At 40.2% G+C, this 14120-nt stretch overlaps 1 protein-coding gene across 4 annotated transcripts in view; it reads right to left on the bottom strand.

The window, feature by feature from the left end:
* KLHL14 (kelch like family member 14) overlaps nucleotides 1-14120 on the bottom strand; it is a 125877-nt gene that overhangs the window by 14939 nt on the left and 96818 nt on the right. For 3 of the 4 annotated variants that reach the window (XM_068234743.1, XM_068234742.1, XM_068234741.1), the window contains exons 4-5: nucleotides 9738-9827; nucleotides 1800-1878 (exon numbers count right to left, since the gene is read on the bottom strand). In XM_068234743.1, coding sequence (XP_068090844.1) covers nucleotides 1800-1878; nucleotides 9738-9827 — 169 coding nt within the window. The remainder of the gene's footprint in view (nucleotides 1-1799; nucleotides 1879-9737; nucleotides 9828-14120) is intronic. The other variant, XM_068234744.1, reaches the window with a different exon arrangement.

Here is a 14120-nt window from a genome sequence, read left to right on the forward strand (position 1 = left end):
TACATGCTGCCACTTGGAGAAATCATACAAAAACATGGCCTGACATATCATTGCTATGCTGATGACACCCAGCTATATTTGTCATTCAAACCTGATGTCACAGACCCTACTCCACAAATAAACGCATGCTTAGCTGAGCTTCAGGAGTGGATGAATAATAATTGGCTAAAACTTAATGCTGACAAAACTGAGGTTCTTGTTATCGAGGGCCAGGGCTCAACAGCAAAGCAGCTCCAGTCTCAACCAACACCGCTAAGGATAGGGAGCTCAGACCTGAACAACTCAGATTGGAATATTCTACATTTGTTGATGTAGCCTGGGAGTACTGATTGATGGGAAATTAAGCTTCAGGAATCAAATCTCAGCTGTTGTGAAACATTCCTTCTTTCACCTAAGGAATATTGCAAGGATTAAACACCTAATTCCTTCAGAGGATCTTCCAACCCTAGTTCATGCCTTCGTCACATCAAGGTTAGACTACTGCAACGTCCTCTACACAGGCCTGCATAAGAAAGACTTACACCGCCTGCAATTAGTACAGAATGCCGCCGCAAGGCTGTTAACGAGCCAACCCCGCCATTGCCACATAACACCAACCCTGAGCTCACTCCACTGGCTACCGATAAAATGGAGAATTCTGTTTAAGATTGGCTTACTGACATTCAAATCCTTGCACAATCTGGGCCCTGGATACCTGAAGGACTTGTTGCAACTGCATCACACCCCCCACAATCTTAGATCAAAAGGACGTAACACCTTGGTCACCCCCAGAGTCCACCTCAAAACCTTTGGAGACAGAGCCTTTTGTCATGCTGCCCCTACACTTTGGAACTCCCTGCCACACCCAATCAGGACAGCCCCATCCCTGGAAGTATTTAAGTCTAAACTGAAAACCTACCTTTTCAGTCTGGCATTCATGAACATCTGACTATCTCCTCAGTAACACAACCCAGCCTGAAACCCTGTATTAATCTGAGACACAGCTATGCGCTTTGAGTCCTATGGGAGAAAAGCGCTTTACAAATGTTATTGTATTGTATTGTATTGTAAGTAAAGCATATCTGGACCGTAGTGGTCAGATAGGCATTCTCTTGGTTCACAGATTTTATATACCTGAAAAATGTATGGTTAATAAAGTTATAATGTTGTGACCTCACTTATTCAAATTTTGATAACCAATAAAGATGGCCACGGCCTTTAAACTCCAGTCTGGAGCGCCCTTGTCTCTCTCATTTATTTGTCTTATGTTATGTGTCAAATAGAACTGGTTGGGGTTTAAAGGCGGTATTGCCTACAGTCCCATGAACTTCATTCCAATCAGTAGCTGGTACCCTCTTTCCCACAAAAAAGCTTTACCTTTTCTCAAATAGATCATCAGTAATGTCTTCATGGCTGATGTGGTGAAACCCCTCCCAACAGTATGATGTCATGACCATGGTCCTGACAGTTTGCTATCTGTGAATCTCATTGCATTTTTCCAAATAACAGCTTTTTCCAACTACCAAGCAAGCAGTATGTCCCTCAGTGCATAGAACTCTCAGTAATGAACATTCCATACAGATCACCTGGCAGAACTAACGATTTCACCACCAGTGATACATTTCAGAATGTAAATCAGGGAGAGGGAAGATTTTACAATGGGTAAACACTCACTAAATAATTTATACGTGACGATTATAAAAATTACGCAATTTTATTTATTTTATTTTTTACTACAGTTCCTCATTAAGACCTCCACTGAAGGTTAATGTCAGAGCTATAATAGAGCTATGGTAAGGTGACTAGTTTGAAATGCTTACCTCTCCTGCATAGGTGGAAGTTGTATCCAACTGTTGAACCTTGGATCATAGCGGCTTACAAAATTTGTACTGTGTTTCCCTACAAAATAAGAACAGCATTATAAATACATCTGTGAAGTTCTCTTTTATTCAGGCTAAAGAAAAAACAGGTGACAGTTGGACATATTATTTTGTATTTTAGAAGATGTATGATCATTCTTATTGAGCAACGTCTTCAGTCCTAATGGAGTGAGAGAAACACCTTGACGATTAAGCCTGACACACACACTAGATAATCTCTTCACCCAAAATACTTGTTCTTGCACCATCACCGCCAATAATCTATACAGCTGCCCCCTCATGTTGTTTAGCAATCCATTCCACTGGGTGGCAACAAATGAGCTCATTGTGTTTGTATTTAGCTGGCCGCCAGAAGCCATTTGCTCCTGGGCTGCTGCGTCATCCTCTCTCTATTAACAATACACACTTCTCAGTTATAGCCAAGCAACTACAACTGCTGCAGTTGGAGGCCATTGCATGCCATTCTGTGGCAACACAGCCGCTGTACAAAATGGTTGGCTGTGTGCATTGTAGAAACAAAGTGGATCAACCTAGACACAATAAAGATGGACATGTGTGAATATGTATGTGGTCTGTTTTTGTGGGAGCATTTTGTATTGTGTTTTTGTCATATTTACAGTCATAACAGATTATTGTATCTATATGCATATTTTTGGAGCTCCTAAAGAATCTCTTGTATTCTCTTATTAGTACACAGTTTTAATTTTTACAGTTTTAATTTGAAGGTTAGGTACAGTTCAGCTAATAACTCACTACAATTGTAAAGTCATGTTATCCATGTTAATGCACTTTTTCCTCATCCTATCTTTCAAACCATGGCCCTGTATACCAATCTAGATCTTTTTTTTGATGCTTGTATGTTAAAATAAAATAGTATTTATTTAAAAAAAATTATTAAAAAATGTTTTAAAAAAAGTCAAGTATTGCCTTAGCTCAATAAAGTAGACAACTGATGTGGCCAAAAACAATTTACCGAATTCAATCAGATAGCACTTCCTTTAAATCATTTTAACCCCCTTGGCGGTATGAAAAATACCGCCAGGGGGAAGCGCAGCAGTTTTTTTTTTTAAGTTTTTTTTTTTATCATGTAGCAAGCCGAGGGCTCGCTACATGATAGCCGCTGCTCAGCGGCATCCCCCCGCCCGCTTCGATCGCCTTCGGCGATCACCGATCAGGAAATCCCGTTCAAAGAACGGGATTTCCTGGAGGGCTTCCCCCGTCGCCATGGCGATGGGGCGGGATGACGTCACCGACGTCAGTGACGTCGGGAGGTCATTGGGAGACCCGATCCACCCCTCGGCGCTGCCTGGCACTGATTGGCCAGGCAGCGCTCGGGGTCTGGGGGGGGGGGCCGCGCGCCGCACCGGATAGCGGCGATCGGGCGCGCGGCGGCGGCGAACGGGGTGCTGGCGCAGCTAGCAAAGTGCTAGCTGCGTCCAGCAAAAAAAAAATTAAGTAAATCGGCCCAGCAGGGCCTGAGCGGCACCCTCCGGCGGCTTACCCCGTGTCACACACGGGGTTACCGCTAAGGAGGTTAAATGTGTTACCCCTTTTAGGGGAACTGATATTTTTGTGACAACATAATTATATCTATATTTGTTTTGCGTGTGACCGAGTCCTGAGAAGGTTCCAATGACCCAAGTAGAGACGGGTGTTCTCTACACACGCTGCCTACAAGGTAACCCTGGTTTGTGAGTAGCCAACCTTTTTGCTATTATTTGCATCCAATCCTTGAACTGTTTATACTACACTATATTGGGCTCCTGCTGTCCCTGTGTTTTTTTTTCCTGAAAGGTTCATGGGAACACCCAGTTGATCTCAAGCGAATATTCATTATGGTCCACCAATATACTGTGTTTTACTTGCACAAACGCAAAGACAAATGGGAACGGTTTTCCCCTTTTCTTCCAATAGTGGCTTATTTGAGCAAGAACTTCCAGTAGAGCCATTTTTAGACATTTGGTAGCCGTGCCTAGTATAAAATCCAGTCTGTAGCTACAAACAGCTGATGGATTATTGCAGTATGCACAGTTAAAATAAAAAGAACACTGATTGGCCACTGAATGTTAAAGATACTCCATACCCTTTGCCCTTTTACACATCTGTTCAGCTATGCCATACAGCAAGACAATTTACTTTTTTATTGGTTTGTTTCTTAAACATAGTGGATTCTATTACACTGTGTAATTTTTCCCTGTAAAGTCAATTTAAAGTGCTTTAAGTGTTCATATTTCTTTCTGCTTTTTTCTCTCTGAGTCAACACTTTTAAATATTAATGTATTTTGCACTTTCGGAATTACTCAGCCCAGCATTAGGATGCACTGCAATTTAACATGGTCTGATAACTTTTTCATGTCTTTGGATGGATTTCATTTATTAAAGTAAGATTATTTAAATGTAATATCTTGGGCTGATGTTTCCCTGTGTCGCCATAATTTTACATTATACAAGAAAAGATGAATAAAATATCAGTGCATGGTGTTACATTGATGCAGCGATATGTTAACCCTTGAAGATTGTGCATGCAGTGGATTCTAATTTATTTTTCCATGAAACCACTGCATTTATCTCACCTAATAAAAAAACACTGTTCATCATTGCCCAAGATAATGTGACTATGTGAATAGTTATACTTCAACCAAGCTTCTGAATGTACTCTGGTTTGAAACTGGCCACTTCAGCTTAGAATTTGGTTCCATAATATAGGTCTCCACATTTAAAAAATGATCATCATTAGTAATGGACAACCGTTGGCCCTAAGCACTGTCGTCAACATTGCTAAGCATTGCGTACTGAATTCACAACCACGTCTCAACTAGTGAAAATTCAGCAGATGTTATTCTATTAGATATTCATTTGCAATATCTAAGGGGGGGGGGGGGGGGGGGTAGATGATAAGCCAACTTGGTAATTTACCATTTGTAAATGAAAGTATCATGTCAACCCATCCATAGAACTTACTCTAAAAAACAACTAATGCTAAATCCAATTCAATGAATAAACCTTGCACCTAACTTATCCTAACCTCCAAACTTAACCCATTCTCCCTAATATACCCTTTCTTAAATCATTAAACCTTTATTAGGTTAGGTAATGTACAACACTCATTAAAAGGGGCAAGTGCAACTCATTGTCTGGTTTGCAAAGGCAACTGGAAAATAATCTCAGGACTCATTCACACATGCACGAATGTGATTTTGTACATGCGTTGCAATGCACAGAAGCGTGCGTCACAACGCGATAATCACATATGTTGGCAGCTTCCATCCCATTGAAAAAATTCATTAAAATGTGTGCATTGTGCACTAGGATGTTCCCACCCACTTACTGTATAATGCAGCCCATGGGAACAGACACTGTAGTGTTAATGGTATAGCACCACATAAGTGTGAATTAGCCCTGATTGAGGTGTGTCATAACGGACAGCACCGCACATAAGTGTGAATGATCCCTGAATCAACATGTTGACCACTTAGGCAAGTTTCACATATTATGTGGTGCAATCGTCCTGCAGCTGGAGACCCCGGGGCAGGACATTCCCACCATGTCCCCGTCCATATCCATATTACCCTGCTGCAGAGTGTGCCGACAGGGTAATATGTGTTGTGTCGCCCTAACTAAGTGACGCACTCCCTGCTGGAAGGAAGTACATTGCTCGATTACTGTCACTCTGTGCATGTGCACCCGTAATTGCTTCTGAACACTTATCGTGGCGCCATACGCCATCATAGACTTGCATTGCTGCATAATTGTTGCGGTGGGAACGGATCATGCGGCAATGATACTGCAAAGTTTGCAGCGGGCTTGCTGCGATTTCGCTGCTTCCCTCACACAACATTGTATCGCCATAGTGTGTAAGTCTCCCTAGACATTGCCCTCGCGACCAGCTATGGTAGGAGAGAGTACCGGGATGCAATGCAGCAAATGTAAAAGTAGCGTTAAAATGCGCTTTTCACAGTTGAGTAATACTCTTTCTCAACTCCAACCTCCTGGATTTCTATCAAATCTTTTGCCATGATCTCAAGCTAAACAACTTACTGCTGAATTTTTGTGTGGTCTATTATATCTTGATCAGGTAATAAAGACATGTTATATTCCCTTAATCTTGTTTTTTTTGGGGGGGTTTTTGCACGAGGTTGAGTAAAGTTGGTATTTTTTTGTAACTGAGCCTTTGCCTTCATATTAATAATTTATACTTATTTTGTTTAGTGATATATATATATATATATATATATATATATATATATATATATATATATTTGTTACAAGTAGAAGACAACACTAACATTCAACAAACTGTGGTCACTTTTAGACATCTACACGACTTCACCTGTACGGCATCATCTATCACGGGCCTAAACCTCTGTATAATCATTTTTTAAGTAATTGCTTGCTAAAATTTGACTTTCATTATTTTGCTCATCTGAGCTAAGGACTTTTGAAATAGTTGGATTCATACTTAAATCAAGAAATTCAACCCTCACCAAATATTAATACAATTATTACCTCAATTTCTGTTCTTTTTACTATTGTGTGTGTATGCGTGACTATGGGCCTGAGGCTTGAAAGGCTGGTACATTTTCCGTGTGCAGGCAGCAATATTACCGTTACTAACGCCAGGGAAGAAGCACCTGCTACACTACTAGCACCACACGTGTTAGCGTACTGCTATGGTAATGCGCTTTCTGCATCACATTGCCATAGCACCATTCTTGCTTCCCCAGAATAGTGTAATAGACACTTCTCCACTAGCCTTATTATCGGTAAAATGGACATGTACTACCTGTGCATGGCAAAGTTACTGAACATTTGTGCATTAGGCCCTATATTTCTTACTCAGGATTTCTGTAAAATTAGGTTATGAGTAGATCTGTCCACTTTAAAGCTATTGTTTTACTAGCTAGGTATGCAAAACTATGCAAAACTACACATGCATGCAAAACTACACATCTATGATTTGGTTTCGTTGCTTAAATAAAACTTTAATCAAGGATTGAACTTCATTCTAATCAGTAGCTGATACTCCCTTTCCCACGAGAAATCTTTACATTTTCTCAAATAGATTAATAAGGGGGTATGTATGGCTGATATTGTGGTGAAACCCCACCCACAGTGTGATGTCATGACCAAGGTCCTGACAGTCTGCTGTCTGTGAACCTCATTGCATTGTGGGAAATAATGCCTTTTTCCAACTGCCAAGCAAGTAATATTCAGTAACGAACATCCCATACAGAACAGCTGGCAGAACGAAAGATGTCACCACCAGTGATACATTTCAGAATGTAAATCAGAGAGAGGAAAGATTTTACAATGGGCAAACACTGACTAAATAATCTATAAATAAATATAGTAAAATATAAGCTTTTATTCATTATGTTATTTTCACTACAGTTCCTCTTTCACCTGTTGACTTTAGTAGCAACTATTGTAAGGGAAATAGTGTTTTATTTTACTGCTGTAGTAAACAAGTCTCTGCTATTATATAAGCCAGGGCTCTGGGCTCAGTGACTGGCCATGAATCCCACTCTTCACTACAGACTTATCGCTACTGCATCACACTAAAACAAAAATATGTTCTGCAATTAATGAAACATTCATTTGGAATATTTGATATTTTGTCAATGAAAAAAAATTGTAGCACTAATTTTATTAAAAACAAAACAATAAAAACCTTAAAATATTTCATTAAAACTCTAGTTAAGGCGCATGCACTTTTTTTTAATGCATACTTTGTGGAATATCTCAGAATTTGCAATACACAAAGCCTATACATTTTTGCATAGGCTTACTAAACTGTCTTCCTGTGTCATAGATAGAACTGCAGTCTATACATCAACCAAACTCCTCCCCGTATCCCATCATCACCTTCAGAGGCATGAAGGAATTTTACATGAGAACAATAAACCTGATCCCACTCTCCTCCTCCATTTGCTGCCAAGAGATTAAATCCACATACACATTTTAAACTATCGTCACCAAAATTAATCTTTAACCCATTAGCGGCTTCAATAGAGTTATCATGTTTAAGATAAGTGCACTGCTTTTGAATCCTTTGAGGTCTCTCTGCTAGCAGAGGATATTGTAACAGAAAGAAGAAGTCCTCTGTTTGTCTCACACTGCCCTCTAGTGACATGCGGCCATAAGTACACATTACAGCAGTACTAATTAGTAGCAAGGAAATGTAACTAATAAGAAATAAAAAATGTGCTAAAATAAAATGGCATGGAGCACTTTCAAGCCTTTAAATAAATTGGTTACTAAAGAGTTAAAACTATTTTGAGCAGCAATTTATGAATATGCTGACAAGCTGCTTGTTTCCTGGCTGACTTCATTAGAAGTTCCTAGAGTAACAATAGAAAATGAGCTTTAGTAGAAGAAACTCTTAAGTGTCTCAACTCTTTGTAGCCAGCATTGTAACTATAGCTCAGCAGTGCTTACATTGTAATGGGACACTTTTTAGGACTTCTTAAAGTCTTTGATGAAGCAGGGCTACAGGCAAACATGTTTAGTCAACAAAGCCCCTATTGTCATTGTCCAGACTGATGTAGAGTTAAACTGCTTAGAGTTGAGCCTCAGTTTTAGACATTTATCTATTTTATACACCTCTTGGAACTTCTTTTAGTTCTTTATATAGTTATACAAATGAGCTGTTAACGCTTCTGCTTAGCCACTTCAAGATGAGATATCGCTGGGCAGAATAGTAAGGCTCTGTGGATTAAACACATCTTAGTCAATATGGTGTGATGACCATGACCAGTTTCATGTCAGGTCAATAGCACTTCCACACTTTCTGCCTTCTGTAGCCACAAATAAAGAAAACTATGGAAATATTATGTATTACATTTACGACAATACTTATCCTGGAAAATAACATTTTATATCGAGGGGCTGATTAGCTAAATAAGTAATATTCATCCAAGCCTTTCTTCTCTTCAGAGGAATAAAAAACATTTTCCATAAATGTAATTTGGTATTGGAATTTAACAGAGGCTAGCATGAAAATGATTTCTTTATTAAGTCAGTCTCTTGAATTTAAAGTAAGCCTGGCATAATAAACTGCCTGCCTGCCTGAGCTTTAAAGTGAACCTCCCGTGAAAATTTACATATGAAAGGACAACTGTATCTACAGAAATAATCCTGAATGTAATTCTTCTGGAGTCTCATATTCTTATTTTGATTTCAAAGGTAAAAATTAGATTTGAGAATCTCACTATCATTCATTGCTACTTTTAATGTTTATTCAGCCCCGCACGGAGTAATGATGACCCACTGAACATCTTACTGCTTTTGGATTGTTTGTCTTAAAGGGAACCTGAAGTGAGAGGGAATACGGAGTCTGCCATCTTTGATGCCTTATAAGCAATACCAGTTGCCTGACTGTGCTGATGTTTTGCCTCTAATACTTTAAGGCCCAGAATGAACATGCAGATCAGATGCTTTGACTCGATTGGCTGCATACTTGTTGCAGGTTTGTGACTCAAAAACAACACAGCATGACAGCCAGACAACTTGTATTGTTAATAAAGGAATGAAGATTACAGCCTCCGTATTCCTCTACCTTCAGATTTGCTTTATGCTTCACACGAGGACTGTTGCCCATAGTCTTTTGGACTACCTTAGACAACAGTTCATGATGACTGCTGTACAGATGATAGCAATGCATTCTGTTTCTATGGAGGGATGCCTGGGAAAGGCAGACCACGTGTGATTTTCCATGGGAAATATTAATATTAATGCATCACGCTAAACATTGACAACATCTCCTGTAGCACAATTTACTTGAATGCTGTCAAGACAATAATCCTTAATAAGACATGACAAGATATGACAATGTAGCATGCTCTACTGATGTATAACAGAGGAAGCTGCAATCCTTACCATTAGGATTCCACTGGTCTTCTCCTCCCAACACAAACAAGAAATTCTCCACTTCAACCACACAGTGGTGAGCACTGTTGTATGGCATAACTGTGAAACCAGACAATGAGACTGCGTGTTACAAAAAGTCAGGTTAAAATGAACTTATATTTTGAATGTAAGCAAAATGGAGTTGCTGTAAGCCATCCTCATCCACATCTGAAGGTTAGACATGTAGACCTTCTTTGACCTTGTTCATTGACACTTGTCTGTGCTCGTATTGTTCTTTAATGCTTTTGCCACAGAGAAAATATAATGCAGCTCGATACTACAGATAGCTTTTTTCTTAGGAATTTATTTCCACTTTAAGACAGAAAAAGAACACGTCAGATGTGAACAAAACTTTACCAATTTTCAGATATGAATATGCATCTCTATAGCGTCTGTTACGCCCAGTTCAGACACTTGTAAGTCCTACTAATAGAGTGAAGCATGGATCTGAGCGGTTTGGTCAGTTCCTTCTGAGGTCATTGGTTTCTGTAACATGTCACGGGTATTTCTTTCTCTAATACAATATGGATTACTCAGCACTGGGGAATTCTAAACAAGATAACAGCATAATACAGGAACCAGACTCACTTCTGATTAGAAGCTAAAGAGAACCTATTAAAAAAAAACAACAATGTTTGCAACAGCAAAAAATCACTTACAAATTAAATTTTCCCCTTTTAAAAAAAATGTAATGAGATAGCATTGCTTAGTTTATTTAATCTACTGGCATACTCCTTAGTATCACATGCACCAATATCAATGACATTCCTCAGCCCAAACAGGTCCGTGTTACTGCACAGGCGCAGTGTGACCACGCTCGATCTCATACGGGAGCGCGGCCGCGAGCTTCTGGGGACCCAGCACTGGAATGGCCTGGGGGGGAAGGATCCAGAGGCTTCCCTCTCCTGAGGTCATTATGTGATTTTTTGCCTCAAATAACTCACAGGTTTGCTTTAAAGTGAACCCAAGGTGAAAATAAACGTATGAGATAGACAATTGTATTTATCCTCCTACTCCTAAAAATGTAAACCCATGGTTTTATTTTTAAACATTTGCAAAGTAGATTGAATGTCTTGTTGTCTCTGCTCAGTGGCAGCCTATTAAGTGTCCCTGGGTAAAAATGCATGAGCTATTGACCTTTTTCTATCTCCCTCTGCTCTCAGGAGTTGTATTCTGCACATAAAAAAACTATTATGGCTGTAATTCCTGAAAAGGTACCAACAAGACAGAAGTTGTCACTTCCATGCCTGAAAATTTACTCTTTCAGGCAACAAAATAAGACAAGTAAAACAGCCTGGTTATTAATAGGTTTTGTACTGTACAAAGCCGTTTCTTGGGCAGTGCGGGCAGGGCGACCTGGGCACAGACCTGAAAGTATAGGAAGGGGGGTGCAGGCAGAAGGACATAACCGCTAGGGAGCTGGTGACGCGCAGTGCAGCCAAATGGAAGAAGAAAGAAGATTACCAGCGCGATCACCTTCCTTGACTCCTCCTAGGCTGCCTGCATCAGGCATCAGGTCATACTCATGTCACCACCGCGTGATGACACCTGATGTCCTTTAGCGGTACTGCAAGCTGTCAGTGTGCGGCGCCCATGGAGGAGTCGGCTTTCCGGGCTCTCTTCACCTGTGTGTTTTCCTGGTCCCTGCTTCCTCCTGGATGAGCGGCTAGTCACTAGTAAGTAGTGGCTGTGTTGCTGTCCCTAAAGAGTAAGGGTTCGCAAGTCCAAAGGGATGGGGGAGGGGCACAATTTTTATACCCTCGCCCTGGGTGCAATTTAGCCTAGAAACTGCCCTGGTACTATACATACACATGTTTATCTCATCATGTGACATGTCACCTAGGGCAGGGCTTTTCAACCCTACCCTCAAGTACCACCAACAGTGCATGTTTTGTGGAAATCCACAGAGGTAGGTAATCAGCTCTGCTGAGGCACTAATTACCTCACCTGTGAATGTTTGTGGTTTTCTGCAAAACATGCGCTGTTGGTGGTACTTGAGGACAGGGTTGAAAAACCATGGTCTAGGGTACAGTTTAAATATTTGGGCAGTGACTGTGAATATTCAGATAAGTATATAAGTATAATAAGCATACTCCATTCACTGTACAGCCCGCTTTATTCTGTAGGAGGAAGTGGCAGTTTTACCTTATAGATACCAGGCATTAGCATGCAGAATTCACACCTTATATGGCAATGTATTAAAGCACTGACGTGCGTCCTCATATATTATGCATTTTTGCACAGTTTGATTTAAACAAGAAGGTGATTTGTCGAAATCTTCCATACTTCTTCAGAATAATATATTGTTTTATCTAATCTTGTTTTATTTTAAGTCATAATAAGATGACACACAGAAGGAAAATAGCTACAGAAAACATTCTTGTATAAATGACATCTCTCGCAGACAAAGGCCCTATTCCCTTTCAGTTGTCATGGGAATCCTGTACATACTGATTTCTTTTCAATTCCGCCAACTAATATATGCTTCAATTTATTTGGATTAGCTTAACCATCCTAGAAGTGTCGCGCACTAGGCCGTACGTTATACCTGTCCATAAATGTCATGTCACTTCCTTTGGAAAACATACAGATGTAGCGCTTTGGTATCATGTAAAGTAGAGCAGCAGCAATAGTCAGAAAATGATGTCCTTGCTCATCTCATCAAATGGACACCTTAAATCTAGGTGAGGACAAAGAGGGAAGCGATGTGCATGTTGAAGCCGGGAATTTATTGCTGGACACGGATCAACAGAGCACTTAGAAAACCAGAGCAGTGGGAAATCAATATGACACAGGGCCAGCTCTTTCTCTATAAACTTCTGCCAAAGAGAAAAAAAAGCCAGCCGAACTCACACGTGAATTTTTTCAGTTATATATCTCTCATTTCACATGATTTACTATCTCCTTCTTGCAAAATGCAGCAGTGCAATATGGAATGTTTAATGATAATTTTTATCATTTTGATGCTACAGGCTGCCCAAACTTGGCTGGAGCTCAGGGAAGATTTATCAAACTTTAACTCATGCGGCTATTCTGTTAGAACATTGTAGGTTTCACTATTTTTAATGCAAGGATGTTATCAAAAACTTGATAAGATATCTAATTAAATGTTATTAGAGGCATCTACACATGGCATGTAGAAAGCACTTGATGGATATGTTGAGGCCAAATGCATAAATCTAAGAGTGTTACTATAGTGAAAAGAGACTTTTCTACGCCAGAAGCAATGCATTGTGAAGATGCACCCCCTTCCCGATGTGTCTTTGCAAAGCTGGAACAGAAAGGGCAGACACATCAGGCTGTGCATTGCAGGCACTGGAACTACGCTTCCCTCCCTTTGCTTTCTCCAAGACAGCATCTCTTCCCTGCTGGCCCATAGCAACCTGGCTCTGATCCCCAGGATGCCGGGTATGTGCTGCATGGGCACTACATCACTTACCCGATCTCAGCACATAAGCAATGGGTTCACCAGCCACACGTGAATTCTTGCCTCCTCTCTGACTACAGCGGCACCTCATGTGACCCAGCATCACTGACAGGTCACATGAGTCACCACTGTAGCCAAGGTTACGGGGCGCTGAGCGGGAAGATGGAGAGCAGGTGTGTGTGTGGGGGGGAGGGGCTCAAACAACACTGGATCCTGGGGTCATACTACACAGGTGTTATAAAGGTAGAAACAGAAATTGCCATACAGGTTTGGATGAAATGATTGTGTCTATAGTAGAGAATCATCTGCATAAATGCTGGAAAAGCAATTGGTATACTGCACTAAAGATTGTGTTTGTTCTCACATTAAAGTTGCTAAAGAAATTCACTTCTCTGTGTTCTGTGTTTGTTTAGGCAGATGAACCTGTCTAATTCATTCTTATCAACAACTGTGCACAGACTGCAGGAGAATTCTGCTTAGGCAGCTTTCCACATAGTAAGCACTGATGCTTAACTCTTTGAGTGCATTCTCTAGAAGTGAAACCAAGCAAAACTTTAGTTTTTTTTTTTTAGGATTTGCATGAATAGTAATAAAGATTTTTTCCCCATAAATGTTATCATGCTGTGGCTAATATTCTGAGTTTAGTCTATGCATAGGATTTATGCTACTTCCTTATTAGTACAGTAGATTAAGTCTGTGATTTGCTCATGATGTAATGATGATGGAGTGGCCTTATAGTGCAATATACAGCCCACGTTTTATGAACACAATTGTGTCACTGGTGTCTGTACTCACTCCCACTGCAGTTTTTACCTGCTATGAGTTTCAAATTAAAGATGAGGGCCCTAATACAAAAAGCACTAAAATACAGTAACAAATGTAATACCAAAGTAAAGTTTATCGTGGCTACCCTATTTGAAATGTGT

This window comes from Hyperolius riggenbachi, chromosome 5, assembly GCF_040937935.1.
Source record: "Hyperolius riggenbachi isolate aHypRig1 chromosome 5, aHypRig1.pri, whole genome shotgun sequence".
In the NCBI taxonomy this organism is placed as follows: Eukaryota; Metazoa; Chordata; class Amphibia; order Anura; family Hyperoliidae; genus Hyperolius; species Hyperolius riggenbachi.